We start from the raw sequence: 17958 nt of genomic DNA, 5'->3' as shown, positions 1-17958 counted from the left end.
TACTTCCCCCACAAATTCAGTGTTGGAAAACTGATTTTTTTACAGAGAGGAAGGGAGAGGGCTAGAGAGTTAGAAACATCGATCAGCTGCCTCCTGCACACCTCCCACTGGGGATGTGCCCGCAACCAAAGTACATGCCCTTGACCAGAATCAAACCTGGGACCCTTCAGTCCACAGGCCGACGCTCTATCCACTGAGCCAAACCGGTTAGGGATGTAAAACCGTTTTTAACAGGAAGAGTAGTTAAAGAGCAAATGAACCAAATCAATTGGAATTAAAGTGCTAGATGCCGAGGGTAATAGCTGTAAACCAGACAGACATGGTCCCTAACTATTGCCCACACGAGACATATATGGTGGGAAAAGCCCTGCATCCATCCGGCCACACACAGGACTCCCATTACAGATTCCCTGCCCCAAACCATCATGAGTTCAAATAACCTCCCTGTGCTGCTGAGAACAAAGTTGCTATTTCAAGGTCTCAAATCACAAAGCTATTTCCCTGGATCATTTAGCTGGTAAGGGTATGTACTGCCCCCAATCGCATTTGTGCTTATAAGAGCAGATAAAAAGTTTCCACTCAGTAATTTCATCTCCTTACCTTTCCCATCCTCTTCTGGATTGCGTATTACAGCCCTCAGTGTGTGGAAATAGCCACTTGCTTCTTTGTATCTGTAGTGCAGCCGCATGCAGGAGAACTTGGGCTTACCAAAAAGAGTGGGTTCGGGACCTAAAGACCAAAGGAATATGTGTAAATCTTTCACATAACATGTACTTCCTTCCATATCTTCAAAAGACCAACTCATTCATCCATTAGGTAATTTAGCGCATTTTCTTCACAATCTCAACAAAAGCACACAAGCTTTACATGACAGTTTGCTTCAGCCTCAAATATGTAAACTTGATCTCTGGGTTAATCTTCACAAGATAATAAAATAAAAACTTATTACTGGATTATAGTCCTCGCTAATCTCTAGAGAATAGAAGGGAGTCCTAACACAGGACGAGGACTAGCCCTCTGGTTCTGGAAGATGCTGTGCCGCTGCGTCAACAACTGGACCTGCTCTGGGAAGAAACAGTATTTGCTTCCTAGGACTTGGGGAGTACCTTTAAATTTACCTATTTCTATTTTTTCCAGGTCTTCTAGACTTAGTCGTTGATACTGGTTTACTTTATCAACTTCATCATCATAACTAGATAAAGGAAAAGGGATTAAAAAGAGTATTAAAATCAAAAGCATATTTGTCTTATAGCTGAGGTATAGTAGCAACTATGCAGTTAAAATCTGTAGCACAATACACAGTTAAATAAATATTTTTAGATGTAATGAGATAACATATACATAGTTCAATAGTTAAAAATCAGTTTATAGATCTTACACTAAAATTCACAGCACAAATAATTTGTTTTATAAATATTTTGCAAAAAAGAAAAAGAAAAACAACAAACTTAAACCTTAACCTAAAAGGAAATTTAAAAATAGAGACATGTATACTGAAGCTATGTATTTGGGAATAACACAGTATATAAATTATATCCAAATCAAGGAGGAAATCCATGTGATCGATGTCAATAGGCACCCAGGCCAATGACAAGAAAAAAACAGAACAGTTCACACAAGGCCAAAAAGAAAGTGAATATTGGGGGAAACAACCCTCAATTCTGGCAAGGCTATGAAGAAGTAATTCATCACTATAACCAAATAATAACATTGTACACAAAATTAGCTACACAAAGACAGTTGTATCAACAATAGCAAAACAAATCTACAAAAAGAGGAATTATTTTAGGTAAGGTAGGGGAGGGTGGGGGAAAGAGGGAGAAATCAACCAAAGGACTTGTGTGCATGCATATAAGCCTAACCAGGGGTCACAGACAACAGGGGGGTGGGGGTATACATGGGGAGGGGTTTGGGGTGAGGATGGTGGATGAGGACAATTATGTGATACCATAATAAAAAAATAAAAATTTTTTAAAAAGGAATTATTTTAATGCCTAACAATGGGAAAACATTTAACTATGGAATAGTAATAAAACAATGATATATGGTCATTAACAATAAAAATATGTGGAATACACCAAAACCTGGGATATAACTCCAAAAACACATTTTCAAATTTAAAAAAGAGTCTGAATGACGTAACAGTTACGTAAAGGGGTTCAATAACATTTCTTAAAAAAAAAACCACCTGATTCTTAATTTCCTAGAATGAACATTTACTCAGATTTTAAAACAAAATTTAAAGCTTTAAATGAATAAGCAACTTACTAGGCAACGTAGTAGGCAGAGTTAGAAAGCAGTAACAGCACGTCCACATCTCTGTGAGTAGCATCAATGAGGCTAAACAAACATGACACAGGCAATTACATATTTTTATTTACATCTACATTTTTCCCAAGCTTATTTTTAAAGGAGAACCACTTGTGATAAAAGACTGGGGAGGGAGGATCATCAATGTATACATTTAATTTCAGAAGCAGGACACAATCTACCCATTTGGGTATTTAAAAAAGAACCTAGTTTGGGAGGGTGGAAGGAAGGACGATTCGAAGAGAGGTCCCTTCTCACAGATAGCCATAGAGGAGGGGGGAAATAGGACTAGAGGGAATGGATAATGGGGGGTAAAGGAGAGAAATGGAAAGAAAGAAATGTGAGGTTGAGAAGGAAGAAATAGTCTAGAAAAACCTAATCAAAATGACACTGCACAGTAGGGTATTTTTACACTGTGGAATTCATCCTTTGAAAGAATTTTACATGAATATAATGGAAAAATGGGCCAAGCCCAAGCTACTTTGCATTTTCCTTACTATAGATTAATTTACTCATTCAAAGTCCATTTTGCCATTATCTACCTCCATTCTAAAATCAATTATTAAAATAAAGGTTAGACTTTAACCACTAAACAAAAAAAAACTATAGTAAAATGTACACCTTTGTAAGATTACAAAAGAAAACGGTCAACATACGAAATTACAGATGACAGGCAGACTCTGAACTCAAAACTTTAATATTCACCTAATAACAGCCTTTCCAAACAAAGGTGGAAGTTAATCTGGCTTCTTGGATTAGTCCCAAAATTCCACTATACGAATGCATAATTCTATCTTAGAATTCCACACCTATTTGCCAAGACTGACTTCAATATCTTTAAAAGACCAACTCATTCCTCCTCAGAGCTGGGAAGCAGGCAAACACCCTTTGTAGACGGAACTGGAGCCCATTCAGCCTGCATCAGGTTGAGGTCATGGCTTCACCGGTGCTGCGGAGGACACCAGCACAAGCTCCAAGGGTAGCCTTGGTCTAAAATACATTCTCAATTTTCACCGAACAAAATAGACCCCAAGTACAATGAATGAGGCAGGATGCCAGGGCCAAAACCCCGGGTAGCCCGCCGTCCGGGGGAGCCAGCGGCGCTGCGGGCTACGGGGCGGCGGGTCCTCGCTCTTGGCGCACTTACCGCGGGGAAAAGCACGAGTGAATGTGGAGCGTGGTTGACACGCACGGGCTCCGGGGTGGGCGTTCGTATTTACAGCCAGTGGTCCGCAGTCCCGTAGTCTTTTCATCGCTGACCGCGCTTGACACGGAGCAGGCCGCCGTTCAAAAGCCAGCTCCACCCCCCCACCCCCCTTTTCGTCTTCGCGGCAGTGAAGGCCAGAATCCAGACCCCCCCCCCCCCCACCCCGTTCTAGTATTTCCTTTCCCAGGGCGGAGGCGAGCTGTCCACCGGGAACATGAGCAACACAAAGCCACAGACCATCACATGGAGCCCGACCACAGACACAACGAGCGCGTAGAAGGCGCTGTCCTCTGCGGACAGCAGCAGGAGGCCCTGGAAGAGGACTACTTTGGAAAAGATGTAGAGCGCCACCGGAATTTTCAGAGTCAACCCCGATAGGAGGAGGACCATTTTTAAAGAAAGGCGATCATTTTGAACAGCGCGGCCCGCGGCCTGGGCGGGCCTCCGCCTGCCGCCCCGCGGCATCGTCGGGCTGTTCCGTCCAGGAGTCCAAGCTCAGAGCCCTGTACCCCGCACACCTGCGCAACCCCGCGATCCCCGCACGACAGCCAGGCCCCGGGACACGACCGCCGCCGCAGTCTGTGTCTGGTGCGCATGCGCGGCGGATACATGTTTTTTTAAACATATTTTATTGATTTTTTACAGAGGGAGAGAGAGTTAGCACAACCAAGGTACATGCCCTTGGCGAACAGTTCGACGCTCTGTCCACCGGTGCGATATTTAAGGGCTTGCAAAATAGCCACCAAGATAATTTTTCTTTAAAGATAATTATTTAAGATGCTTATTAACAGATGCTTACAATTTGTTGGTTTTTTTTCATGCCAATAATTTATTGAACGGAGGTTTGTACACAGGCAAACCTTACTGTGGGAACTAAGCCATGAGGATCCCCCCATCATCCCTAACCCAGCCCTCCAGGGTGGGGAGAGGAGGGCGGAGACCTTAGGGCAGAGGACAGGAGGGGGACACGGCTGTAGGAGGGAGAGGGGTCAGGTTGGACGGTGCGAATCAACGTTTTCTTTAAGAAAAAAAATTGTAACAATCTAGTTACACCCGGGGGCCAGGAAAGAGGAGAGGAGATGGGCTGGGCTGGTTCTACTTACAAGGGACACAGGAGGGGAGGGGAGGGTGGAGAGGGGCGGTCTGGGGGGAGGGGAGGGGGCCAAGGGATAGGAGAGCCTCATGCCCTCGACCCCGTCCATCCTTCCTTCTCTTCCCTCCCCACAACCAGTTGAAATTCTCTTAAAAAGCCCACCACAGGGGTGAGGCTGGTGAGGGAGGAACAGGAAGAGGGAACAGGGACTCATTTACCTCCCTCTAGTCTAGGGGCCCAGCCAGGGCAGGAGCCACGGCCCCCCTTTCCCAGCCCCACCTGGGGCTCGCAGATGGAAGGGTAGTTGGCCGGGCCCTCAGGAGGAGCTAGTGAGGGGAGCTGTGGCTTCGGCTGACTGCCTTCTGAGCCCGCCTGAGCCTCATTTAAACCTTGTGAGGATGGGGGGAGGGTGGCAGTGCCCGCCGGGGACCTCACGTGAGGAGGGATGAGAAAGGCGCTGAGAGATGGTTGGATGGCAAGTTCACCGGGGCTGAAAGGGAAGAGGGGGAGCGAGCGGTTGTTAGGGAGCTGGATTCCGTGACATCGCAGTTCATCAAAGCAGCTGCGGGCACAGGCTTCTGTGGGGAGAGCCTCGAGGTCGGGGTGTGCCCCAGCAGGCTAGAGCGGAGCGCTATGGCCTCGGGTGGCGTTGGAGATTTGAACACCTTTGTCCAAGGGTGAGCTTTAATCTGGGGGAACTGGAACTCCGTGTAGTTGGGGTTCATCTCTCGGATCTGTTCCCGGGTTGGTGTTCCCAGCACCTTGATGATCTGCACCAGCTGGTCTACCCCACTGTCCCCAGGGGAGATGGGCTGGCCCAGGAGGGGCGCGGCCAGTGCGCAGCCAGCTGACCACACGTGGACAGATGAGGGGTAATCATGGCTCCAAAGATCAGCTCTGGAGCACGACAGCAGCGAGAACAGATGTGGAGGCACTGGGCTCCCCGGACCAGCGGCTTTGCACTGCCGAAATCACAGCCTGAGGACAGCAGCGTCAGGTTCACCAGCACATTCTGGGGTTTGATGTCACGGTGACACGCCCTGGGAGTGGATGCAGGCCAAGCTCCGGAAGAGCGGGTACACGTAGACCTGACATAGATGATAGGGACGGTCAACTGGCCGGCCGTGGTGAAATGGCGGGCCACCCGGTACGCTGTCGGGCACGTACTCCAGCACCAGATTTAGGTAAAGCTCGTCTTCTCCTCCCCGCGGGAGTAGAAAAGTATCTCAGCCTCACGATGTTGCTTCCGCATAACCTGCAGCTCTCGGTTCTTGAACCTCTGGTCCTGGACAACCTTCTTGATGGCTACCAGTTCCCTGGTCTCCGCCAGCCGAGCCTGGTACACGACTCCAATGAGCCATTGCCCATCACTTGGATGCCTGTGTAAGCCGCCTCCTGGGGGCGCTGCGGGCCTTGGCCTAGAGTGGCTACCACTGTGGTCACCAGGCCGCTGCCTCCTCCCCCGCTGCCGCTGGGGCCACCCCCGGAACTTGAGGCCCCCACGCCCCCACCCATGGCTTCGACTGACACTTTCCCGCCGCTGCTGCCGCCCGGGCCAGAGGCCGAGCCCCCAGGGCCACCGCCACCGCCGCCGCCGCCACCAGGCTCCGGAACGAGCTTGTCCGGCCCGGCCCGAGCGCTCATGGCGCCGAGCGCAGGCCCAAGCTGCGGGGCTCGGGCTGCCCCGGCTGCCGCCGCCTCTCCCGGCCTCCGGCCTCTTCCAGGCTGCGCCGCTCGGGCTCCGGCTCCGGCCCCGCAATTTGTTGATTTTTAAAAGCAAGCACTTAAGATCTTCAGCGCCAACCTTTTGCTGGAACCTTTCTTACGGCTGGAATTTCCTTTTTCTTCTCGGAAAACTAATCCGGGTCAGGGTGAAGATGGTAAACCAGCATTTTTGCTCAGCCCCGCCCTGTTCAGCCTCGGGGCGGAGGAATTCTCAGCTGCGGACCCGCCGTTAGTCTCTGCCATCTTGTGGATTAGGGTTCCTGTAAATGAAGTTGCGGCCCCACGTTGGTGTCTTCTCCTGGATTTTTCTCATCGTCCTCATTGCCGTCCTCAAGGGGCCCTGCGGATGGTGGTCTGTAGCCCCGATACAATTGTCTCCCTGGTCCGCCTTGTTCTCCGCATCCTGGGGGTCAGTGCCTCCATCACTTCTCCCTGCGCAGGCGGCTGGAACACTGGTCCACGCCCCGCGGGTCTCCCCACGCAGAAGGTGGGTACCTCGCCTAGACTGAAGGGTCCCGGGTTCGATTCCGGTCAAGGGCATGTACCTTGGTTGCGGGCACATCCCCAATAGGGGATGTGCAGGAGGCAGCTGATTGATGTTTCTCTCTCATCGATGTTTCTAACGCTCTATCCCTCTCCCTTCCTCTCTGTAAAAAAATCAATAAAATATATAAAAAAAAAGACATAAAAACAGAATTTGTAACCATTTGCAACAGCATGGATGGAACCGGAGAGCATTATGCTAAGTGAAATAAGCCAGTCAGAGAAAGATAAATATCACATGATCTCACTCATTTGTGGAATATAATGAACATTATAAGCTGATGAACAAAAACAGATCCAGAGACAGAAGCATCGATCAGATGCACAAACCTCAGAGGGAAGGCAGGGGAGGGCGGGGTTATGGGAGAGAGATCAACCAAAGGTCTGGTATGCACACAGATAAGCATAACCAATGGCACAGACACCAGGGGGTGAAGGCATGAGCAGGGCAATGGGGGGATAAGGACACATATATAATACCTTAATCAATAAAGAAAAAAATAGATCCAGAGACTGGGGCGGAGGGGGCTTGCCCTCAGGGTGGGAGTGGTGGGGGGTCAATCGGGAAAAAGGAGACATATGTAATACTTTAAACAATTAAAAAACACATTTTCAGTGCAATATATATATTTTGTTAACCTTCACCAGAATATATTTTTCCATTGATTTTTAGACTAGAAGGGAGAGGGAGGAACACAGAGAAACATCGATGTGAGAGGGACACATTTGATTGATGGTCTCCCGCATGTGCCCTGGGCCGGGGATAGAGCCTGCAACCGAGGTACGTGCCCTTGACCAGAATCGAACCCAGAACCCTTCATTCTGCAGGCCAATGCTCTAGCCACTAAGTTATGTGCATTCATACAGTAAACCTAGATTCTGAGGGGGAAAACCCACACAGCCCGTAGCGAACCATAGTTTTACATTGTTTTTTATATCAATTATTGCATTAAAATATTTCTCATTACTGAGTTTTTAGTGACCCCTTATGCCCCGAAGATGAGTGCCTCAGCCATCCTGCCTTAGTGTCAGCTCTGTACTTGGAAAGTGCCATGCGCCATGCATCCATGCCCACAGTTTTATGGCTAAGTCCTAGCATTAATTACAGAAAACTTACCAGAAATTTAAGCACATTAGTTAGCAGGACATCTTTCATTACCTGGGGTCACAGTCAATGAGGGCCCAGCCCCCATGGAACTTCTCATTATCAGGCAGCAGTAACTTCATGTAACTTTGTAGCAGCTGGCTAATTAGCTCCTGGTGACTTCTCTGATTTTCCTTATGCAAAGCTTCATGCTCTTTCTCTTTGTTAAATATGGAATAAAGATCTTCTGTCACTGGAATGCCTTGCATCAAATCTAGAGTAGAAAGTGTCAATATCTATCATCATCTTAGTTTCCAAATACATTTTTAAAAAAACAAACAAAAGAGAATGAAGACCTAAACCATAAAACTCTAAGAAAACATAGGAATAAATCTTTGAGACCTGGATTAGTCATGTTTTTTTTTTGTTTTTGTTTTTTGTTGGGGGCTGGGGGGTTTGGGGGGAAATAGGACATTAACATCATAAACAAAAGAAAAAATAAACTGAACATCATTAAAATAAAAAACTTCTGTATTTCAAAGGGAAATAATATGATAGTGAAAAGACAATTCACAGAATGGGAAAGGATATTTATAAATCACCTATCTAATAATGGACTTGTATCTAGAATTCTTATAACTCAATAAAAAGACAAATAAGCCCGGCTGATGTGACTCAGTGGTTGAGCGTTGACCCATGAACCAGGAGGTCATGGCTTGATTCCAGGTCAGGGCACATGGCTGGGTTGCAGGCTGAATCCCCAGTGGGAGGTGTGCAAGAGGCAGCTGATCAATGATTCTCTCTCATCACTGATGTTTCTCTCTCTCTCTCTCTTTTCTGAAATCAATAAAAACATTTTTAAAAAAGACAAATAAGCCCATTTAAAAGGATCTAAATAGATTAGCTAGCTTCTTCCTAGGGTGGCATGTGGCTTACACTTTAAGAAATCATTATAATCCCATTCCCTATAGTTGTCTGGGACAATGAGACCGAGGGAGCTTCTGGGAAAGACCTGCCACTATCACTACAAGGGGAAGCAACAGCCCAGCCTGCTATGGGCCTGTCTCAACCTTGAAGAGATCCAACTGAGAAAGGGACAAAGCCCGAGTCCTCAAGGACATAACTGAGTCACCAGACTGACCAACACAAGGAAGGTACCTTACTTTGCTGTAACAATTGCTAAAACCCAGTTTTCCAGTCAGCACACCCCCTATCTATGGCAAATGAACCAAACTTCTTTACACCCGACTTCTCAGATTACTAACTGGCCCGTGTCTAGGCCCTATTACTTCCTGTATGATAAATATCAAGTTTAAAAATAGGATTTAAAAAATCTCAAGAGACCATAAGGTATTACATTTGGTTCTAATCCACACTATATGTTTATTTAAATACTATAAGGTAATCCTATATAATAAAGAGGTGATATGCAAATTGACCATCACTCCAACACACAAGATGGCTGCCCCCATGTGGTCAAAGATGGCCGCCACAAGATGGCCAGCAGGGGAGGGCAGTTACAGGCGATCAGGCCAGCAGGGGAGGGCAGTTGGGAGGGACCAGGCTGGCAAGGGAGGGCAGTTAGGGGTGACCAGTCCAGCAGGGGAGGGCAATTGGGGGTGACCAGGCCAGCAGGGGAGGGCAGTTAGGGGCGACCAGGCCTGCAGGGGAGGACAGTTAGGGGCGACCAGGCCTGCAGGGGAGGGCAGTTAGGGGCAATCGGGCCAGCAGGGGAGCAGTTAGGCGTCGATCAGGCTGGCAGAGGAGTGGTTAGGGGGTGATCAGGCTGGCAGGCAGAAGCGGTTAGGGGCAATCAGGCAGGCTGGCAGGCGAATGGTTGGGAGCCAGCAGTCCTGGATTGTGAGAGGGATCCCAGATTGAACAGGGTGCAGGCTGGGCTGAGGGACACACACACACCCCTGTGCATGAATGTTGTGCACCGGGCCTCTAGTATTTTAATAAAAATTAAATTTAAAACATGCCAAAGCATGAATTCCTCTGGGCAATCTACCCTCCATTTACTCTTCCCCCTCAAAACAAAACAAAACACAAAAACCACGATTAAATTGGGTAGAATAAATTTTTAAAATATATTTTTATTGCCAAAACCGGTTTGGCTCAGTGGATAGAGCGTAAGCCTGCGGACTGAAGGGTCCCAGGTTCAATTCCGGTCCAGTGAGGGGTGTGCAAGAGGCAGCTGATCGATGTTTCTCTCTCATCGATGTTTCTGGCTCTCTATCCCTCTCCCTTCCTCTCTGTAAGAAATCAATAAAATATATTTTAAAATATTTATTTATTTATTTATTTCAGAGAGGAAGGGAGAGGAAGAGAGAGATAGAAACATCAATGATGAGAGAGAATTATTGATTGGCTGCCTCCTGCACTCCCCACACTGGGGAGCAAGACTGCAACCTGGGCACATGCCCTTGACTGGAATCGAACCCAGAAAGGACCCTTCAGGCTGCAGGCCGACGCTCTATTCACTGAGCCAAAACAGCTAGGGCTTAATGTAATACTCTTTAATATGCTATTAAATCACACCCATGGAAAGAAAGAAAACCATCTCATTACATCTCTCAGCCTTGAGTAACGGAAAAACAAATAGAATGTGGAGTTTTTAGTTGATGAAGTTTTAGGGTCCCTTATTTCATATTTCATCAACCATGCTTTCTGTTCCATGAACAGCAAACTGACAAATACGTATGGAAATGAGAGACTTTTTGTGTTGTTCCAGCCTAAAAAATGTGTCAGGTTCTAATCTTCTAAAAATTTGAATTTGACTCATTTGGTAAGATGCTCAATATAGAAGCATACGTATATTATAAACATATGAACTATGTTAATAACATTAGTTTCTGTAAAACAGTCACAGAAGGAATAACAAATTTTACGTTTCTTACCTATGACAGCTTGCCTATAAGCATCCTTAAATCGATTAAGGTAATACCTATTTGCGGAGTTAACACCATCTTTCATAACTCCTGCTAACTTCCTTTCTCCTGTCCTTGTAAAGTCACCCTGTCAAGGAAAACATTTTGACAATTTATTTAAACACAAGAATGTTCCCGAAGTCAGGGTGGGATTGTAAGACTGTAATTTTGTAGGCTTTTATAATTCCAAGTAATACAGTTAAATTAAAATATCTATTAGTATTTGACTCTGACCCAAGCATGTCAAATAATTAAACATACTATTTGTAGCAACAAGCCTTCAGCTAGATGGAGCTTTAAGGTAAAGCCATTCTTGGCAATTTGTAGAACAAACAAAACAAAACAAAAAAGTCTTTAAACCTCAACTTGATATATTGAAAAACCACCAATTTCTGATGGGGAAAATGTGGATAGCTCCCTAGCGTTTATTAGAGATTTGACCTGTGTATGTGAATGTGTGTAAATAGAGAGAGAGCAGGTTTCTCATTACACGGTACAATTCCTGTAGAATGAGCCAATGAGGATTTAAATTGTTTGTTTTTCTTGTTTTTAACAACAAAGGTATCAGAGCAACTCCCTAGAGAGGTAGTGATTTAAACTTTTAAGGCAAAGAAAGCATAGTCCTTTTTTCCCCCATCCCAACCCCACTATTTCTATCCAAGGCCATTCCTGAAACAGACCTTGTCCTAACACTGACAATTTTGGAGAAGATACCGCCAACTAGTTAAGTCATTCACAGGAAACAGTAATTAAATAAGAACCTGTTACAGAAGAGAGAGACATGAATGCTGAATCCAAAAAAAGTTTAATATCAAAGAGAAAAATATTTCTCTCCCCCCCAACTTTAGTGAGATAAAATTGATGAGTAAAATTGTGTCAATTTAAGGTGTACCTCGTGATCACTTGGTGTGTGTGTGTGTGTGTGTGTGTGGAGTGAGCTGATTACATTCAGGTTAACACATCTGTCACCTCACATAATTCCTCCGTGTGTGTCTCTGTGAGTGTGGTGAGAACATTTCAGATCTACTTCTTAGTAGGTTTCAATTATACATTATTGTTAACTATAGTTACCATGTGTACATTAGATCCCCAAAATTTATTCTGTTTGTATCTTTTGAATATCTTCTTTGCCCCAAGCCCTGGTAACCACCAATCAACTCTTCATTCCTAGAAGTTTGACTTTTCCAGATTCCACATGTAAGTGAAATCATGTAGTATTTGTCTTTGTCTGTCTGGCTTATTCCACTTAAACATAATGCCCTCACTCAAGGTTCATCTACACTGTTACAAATGGCAGGATTCCCTTCCGTTTTCATGGCTGAATAATGTTCCATCACACACACACACACACACACACACACACACACACACACACACACTTTCTTTAGTCATTCATCCTCATTGAATTAGATTGTTTCCATGTCTTCACTATTGTTAATAATGCTGCAATGAACATGTAAGTGCAGATATCTCTTCAAAATAGTGATTTCATTTCCTTCATATATATATACATATATATATATATACACACACACATATATATATATATATATATATATATATATATATATCCCCATAAATGGGATTGCCGGATCATATCGTAGTTCTATTTTTAATTTTTTGGAACTTCCATACTGTTTCTCATAATGGCCATGCCAATTTACATTCCCACCAAGTGTATAAGGGTTACCTCTTCTCCACATCCTTGTCAACACTTACCTCTTATTTTTAGAACAACTATTCTAACAGGTATGAAGTGACAGTGCATTGTTGTTTTGATTTGCATTTCCCTCATGATTACTGATGTTGAGCACCTATGCATGTACCTGTTGGCCATTTGTATATCTTCTTTGGAAAAATGTCTCTTGAGGTCCTTTACCCACTTTTTACTCAAATTATATTTTGCTGTTGAATTGGATAAGGTCCTTACATATTGTGGATATTAACTTCTTATCAGATACATGTTTGCAAATATTTTCTCCCATTCCATAGCTTGTCTTTTTATTTTACTGATTTAAAAAACATTTTTCTTACTGTGCAGAAAGAAGTTTTTTGTCTGATGTACCCCTACTCACTTATTTCCTTTTTCTTTACTTGCTCACTTTTGGAATCACACCCAAAATATCATTGCCAAGACCAACGTCATGGAGCATTTTCCCTATGTTTTCTTATAGGAGTAAACGGTAAAGTTTCAGATCTTACATTTAAGTCCTTAATCCATTTTGAGTTAATTTTTATATAAGACAGGGGTCCAATTTCACTTTCTTGCTTGTGACTATTCCATTTTCCCAGCACCATTTACTGAAGAGATTATCCTTTCCCCATAATGTATTGTTGACCCCCTTGTCCAATATCATCTACAGAATTTACTCATCTTGTAACAGCTGTACTAGTTGTATATGTGGGTTTACTTCGGGGCTCTCAGTTCGAGTCCATTGATCTGTGTGTCTGTTTTTATGTCAGCGCCATGCTCTGTAGTAAGGTTTGGAATTAGAGTGTTATGCCTCCAGCTTTGTTCTTCTTTCTCAAAAATGCTTTGGCTACTGGGGGGGTCTCATGGTTCCATACAAGCATTAGAATTGCTTTTGTCTATTTCTGTGAAAAATGTCACTAGAACTTTGATAGAGATTGCACTGAATCTATATATGGCTTTGGGTAGTATTATAAACATTTTGAGAATATTAATTTTTTTAATCCATGAACATGGGATAGTTTTCCATTTATTTGTGTCCTCTCAATTTCTTTCATGGATGTCTTATGGTTTTCAGTGTACTTATCTTTCACTTTTTGGGTTAACTTTATTCCTAAGTATTTTACGGTCTGTGATGCTATTGTAAAAGGGATTATTTTATTTTTTTAGCAGACAGTTTGTTGTTAGTGTATGGAAGCGCAACTGATTTTTGTAGGTTGATTTTGTATTCTGCAATTTTTACTGAACTCATTCACTAGTTCTAACAGTTTTTTGGTGGAGTGTTTTTAGGATTTTCCATATAGAACATTATGTCATCTACAAAGACAAATTCACTTCTTCCTTTCCAATCTGGATGCTTTCTATTTTCCTTTCATGATTGCTCTGGCTAGAACTTCCAGTACTATGACAAACAGGAACGGTGACAGTGAGCACCAAAGTCTTGTTCCTGATTTTAAAGGAAAAGCTTTTAAGTTTTCACCACTGAGTATGCCATTAGCTATGGGTTTGTTATTATTGCCTTTAATATGCTGAGGTACATTCCTTCTATACCCAATTTGTTTAGAATTTTTATCATAAAAGAACGTTGAATTTTGTCAAATGCTTTTTCTGCATTAGATGATTTTTCTTTCATTCTATTAATGCAGGATGTCCCATTTATTGATTTGTGTATGTTGAACAATCCTTCCACCTGATAGATAAATCCAACTTTATTTTTGCATCCACATTCATCAGGGATACTGGCCTATAGTTTTATTTCCTTGTAGTGGTATCAGGGACTCATAAATTAGTTTGGGAGTGTTCCCTCCTTTTCTGTGTTTTGGACAAACTTGAGAAATATTGGCATTAATTCTTTAAATGTTTGATAGAATTCACTAGTGAAACCATCTGGTCCTGGGCTTTGTTGAGAGGTTTTTGCTTAATGATTCAATCTTCTTACTCTCTGGTCTGCTCAGATTTCCTGTTTCTTCATAATTCAGTCTTGGTAGGTTGTATGGTTTTTAAGAATTTATTTCTTCTAAATTGTCCAATTTGTTCTCATATAATTGTTCAGTATAGCCTCATGATTCTATGTATTGCTGTAGTATCCTTTGATTGTTCAGGAGTGTTAATTTCCACATATTTGTGAATTTTCCAACTTTCCTCCTGTTAATGATTTCTAATTTCACACCACTATTATTAAAAAAAACAAAAGACAACAAAACACCCTGATATAATTTGTCTTCTTGATCTTGTTGAGACTTTGTGGCCTAACATATGATCCTGGAAAAAGTTCCATGTGCGCTTAAGAATGTGTATTCTCCTATTGAGAGAGGGATTAAGTGACTTGCCCAAGGTAACAGAGACAGTAAAAGGCAGGATGGGGATACAAATTTAGGGGGCAAATTATCATACTAGGGACCAAATCCCATCAACAGACATGTTTTGTTTTGTCTACTTAAATATTTTAAAAGCCAAATATTTCACAGAATTCCAGATTGCAACTCCCTTGAAAAAAACGGAAGACCTAGCAACCCTGCGCCTCCATCCTCATAAGGAAACAAACAGCACCTCCTGGGACAACATACGCTCTTCTTTAGATCCGCACAGCTCCGTCTCTCCCTTTTACCTAATGGGTGCCTGCGTGAGCCACCCAGCCACGGCCCCACAAAAATATGAGTGTGACCCCTGCCTTAGCCAAACATTCCAGAAAGAAGTCAGCCACCACCTGTCGCTGCATGCCTTCATCTCAAAAACCAAGATGGTTTGAAACCCCATTCTGGGTCCCACAGAATGACGCACAAATGCTCGCTGCAGGTATTTACCTTCAGAGCAGCTGTGCCAGCGTACTGCCTGCTGATGGAGTCACCATTGTTGGCCCACATTATCTGATAGATCCGATTGCATTTCACCGGCAGTGGCTGCTCTGGGGGCATCACACCTAATTTTTTCAGCTAAAATTTACACATTGGTGGATTAATTACATATAAACCAAGACACCATAGCATAAAATATATACTGCAGAAAAAGGAATTATGTTCATACCCAATTAGGACGCTGAAATAAAAGAAATGGTGTTTTCAGCCCTGGCTGGCATGGTTAGTGTGCACCAGAGGGTTACAGATTTGATTCCCAGTCAAGGGCACATACCTGGGTTGCAGGTTCAACTCCCGCCCCCCAACCCCACGTTGGGGCTCATGCAGGAGGCAACCAATCGATGTATCTTTCTCATCAAAGTTTCTCTCTCTCTCCCTCTCTCTCTCTGAAATCAATAAAAATTAAAACAAAACAAAAACAAAAAACCTAAAAACCATGCTAGGAATTTCCACCTTTGAATTCATCACTCAGGTGTTGAGGGCCAAAAGATCTGAAAGCGGACATGGGTAAAGGACGTAAGGACTAGAGGAAGCACTTGCCAGCAACTGGGGCAGAAAGTAAGAGGCTGGTTCTGTGGTGCCGAAGGAGCCAACAGCCCCCGTGGTGGCACTGCTGGCAGGAAAATAACCGGGTGAAGAAGCCAGTCCCTTTCTCCTCCACCTCATGGTCTTCCTTTAGTGCCCGCTACTGGCAGAGCCTGACACGAAGCCAGTCAGAATAATGGGCAGACCCGCAGCTCCCAATGCAGGAGAGGGTTAGAGATGAGGAAAAGGGTAAGTGACCGTACAGTGATGCCCGACACATTTTTAAATGTCGGGCCTCACATTTTGAAATGCGTACTTAAGAAAATATCACTTGCGCCTGGCCGGCTTGGCTCAGTGGATAAAGCATTGGCCTGCGGAATGAAGGGTCTCAGGTTCGATTCCGGCCAAGGGCACATGCCTGGGATGTGGGCTTGATCCCCAGTGGGGGGTGTGCGGGAGGCAGCTGATCAATGATTCTTTCTCTCCTTTTCCCTACCTTTCTGAAATCAATAAAGAAATATATTTTTTAAAAATACCACTTGGTTCAAGGTATATCTAGTGGAAGTTGTGCTTTCCAGGTTTTAATGCAACAAGATGTGTTATGCCATACATGTTCCAAAGAACAAAGATTTAAGTTACTTGTTTACACCTGAAAAAATTAAAAATGAGCATTTACAATCCAACAGATTCCAATTACCTGCTGCTCCATGACCACTCGCGCGATGGCAGCTTGAACCACGTTGGTGCGGTCCAGGCAGTCCATGCAATTAACTCGAAAAATCCCTTCTTGTTTACATATTACCCCAGCTTGATCAACCCTTTTCAAAAACAGTAGGGGATTATTTCACAACATGAAATACTTTAATACGTTTTTCAAAAACCAAATTCCTTAAGGCACAGCGATAAGAACAGCAGCATTGGTTATCAGCTTGCTTGGAATAGCACTGTGTGCAGGCATTATTATTATTTTTTTGTGTGCAGGCATTATTGAGTCCGATGTAGACACTGTTGATTTATACAGTAACTCAACAAGGAAGACATTACTATCCCCATTTTGGAAAGAAAACTGAGGTACAGAAAGAGTCACTTGCCCCAAGTCACACAACTACTAGGCAAAAAACTGACACAAGTTATGCTTTTCTGCACATTTAAAATCAAAAAGCACTTTCAGACACCATCCTGCCCCTTCTCTTTCACTCCAAGAAGACATGCATCTAAATTAGCTTGAACAGGCTCCTTCGCTTTACCACCCAGTACAGTCATGCAGCATGCCTGGCTCATCTCATTTCTCCTGCCGTCTGTGGCCTTAAAGTCTAATAGAAAGTTCTGTTCTGTCCATGAAGCCAGTTTCTTCTTCCTGCCTCTCCCTCCTGTAAGATGAGAATCATCATCCTTCCCTGATAATTGTAAATGCTTGACAACTGGGACCAGGTCCCTCTAAGCCCTCCTTCCACGTTAGGGGTGGCAGGAAGAGGAGAAGGAACTGAGACTATGAAGTATGAGGAGGAATTAAACAGACCTCGGGCACTTCACGTCACTTTGCCCAACCACTTGACCCCTCTTCCCGGTTCAGAGCTGCCGTGCCCAATGCCCAACCCTCCCTTAAAAAGGAGGACAGGAAACGGGAAGCAAAAGTAGAACAACAGAAAGCTCCCTCAGCTTGCTGCTCTGATCCTAATGCCTAATGTCACCACACACTCACCCCTGGCTCACTGACCGAGCGTTCGTTCAACCGACTTCTTATGAAACAAATACGTACCAACACCACTTCATGTCGAGGATAATGTCATAAATAGCATCTGTTAGTGTTTGAACATTCTCAAACTTCATTCCTCGGCTAAAATACAAGCCAAAAGAAAGAGAAAAGGCTTTAACTTAAAATATGATATTTAAGATAACCTGGAAAATTAAAGAAAAAGTATTACTTTAAGTAAATGAGGTTAACACTATTGTAATTTATATAGGCAATTACATAAATGTTTATAGCTAATCTGTA

The 17958-nt window shown here is 43.8% G+C and overlaps 1 protein-coding gene across 3 annotated transcripts in view; it reads right to left on the bottom strand.

Annotated features, from left to right (window-relative positions):
* Positions 1–17958, bottom strand: part of INPP5F (inositol polyphosphate-5-phosphatase F) — a 62056-nt gene that overhangs the window by 3367 nt on the left and 40731 nt on the right. For all 3 annotated transcript variants that reach the window (XM_079793357.1, XM_079793359.1, XM_079793358.1), the window contains 8 exons: positions 17722–17799; positions 16660–16780; positions 15387–15515; positions 10863–10980; positions 8038–8236; positions 2269–2340; positions 1119–1192; positions 601–729 (listed from right to left, as the gene is read on the bottom strand). In XM_079793357.1, the coding sequence (XP_079649483.1) occupies positions 601–729; positions 1119–1192; positions 2269–2340; positions 8038–8236; positions 10863–10980; positions 15387–15515; positions 16660–16780; positions 17722–17799 (920 nt within the window). The remainder of the gene's footprint in view (positions 1–600; positions 730–1118; positions 1193–2268; positions 2341–8037; positions 8237–10862; positions 10981–15386; positions 15516–16659; positions 16781–17721; positions 17800–17958) is intronic.

The sequence above is a fragment of the Cnephaeus nilssonii genome, assembly GCF_951640355.1.
Source record: "Cnephaeus nilssonii genome assembly, chromosome: 16".
Lineage (NCBI taxonomy): Eukaryota > Metazoa > Chordata > Mammalia > Chiroptera > Vespertilionidae > Cnephaeus > Cnephaeus nilssonii.
Note: the sequence above shows the minus strand (reverse complement) of the source record. Positions and strands in the feature narration are given on the sequence as shown.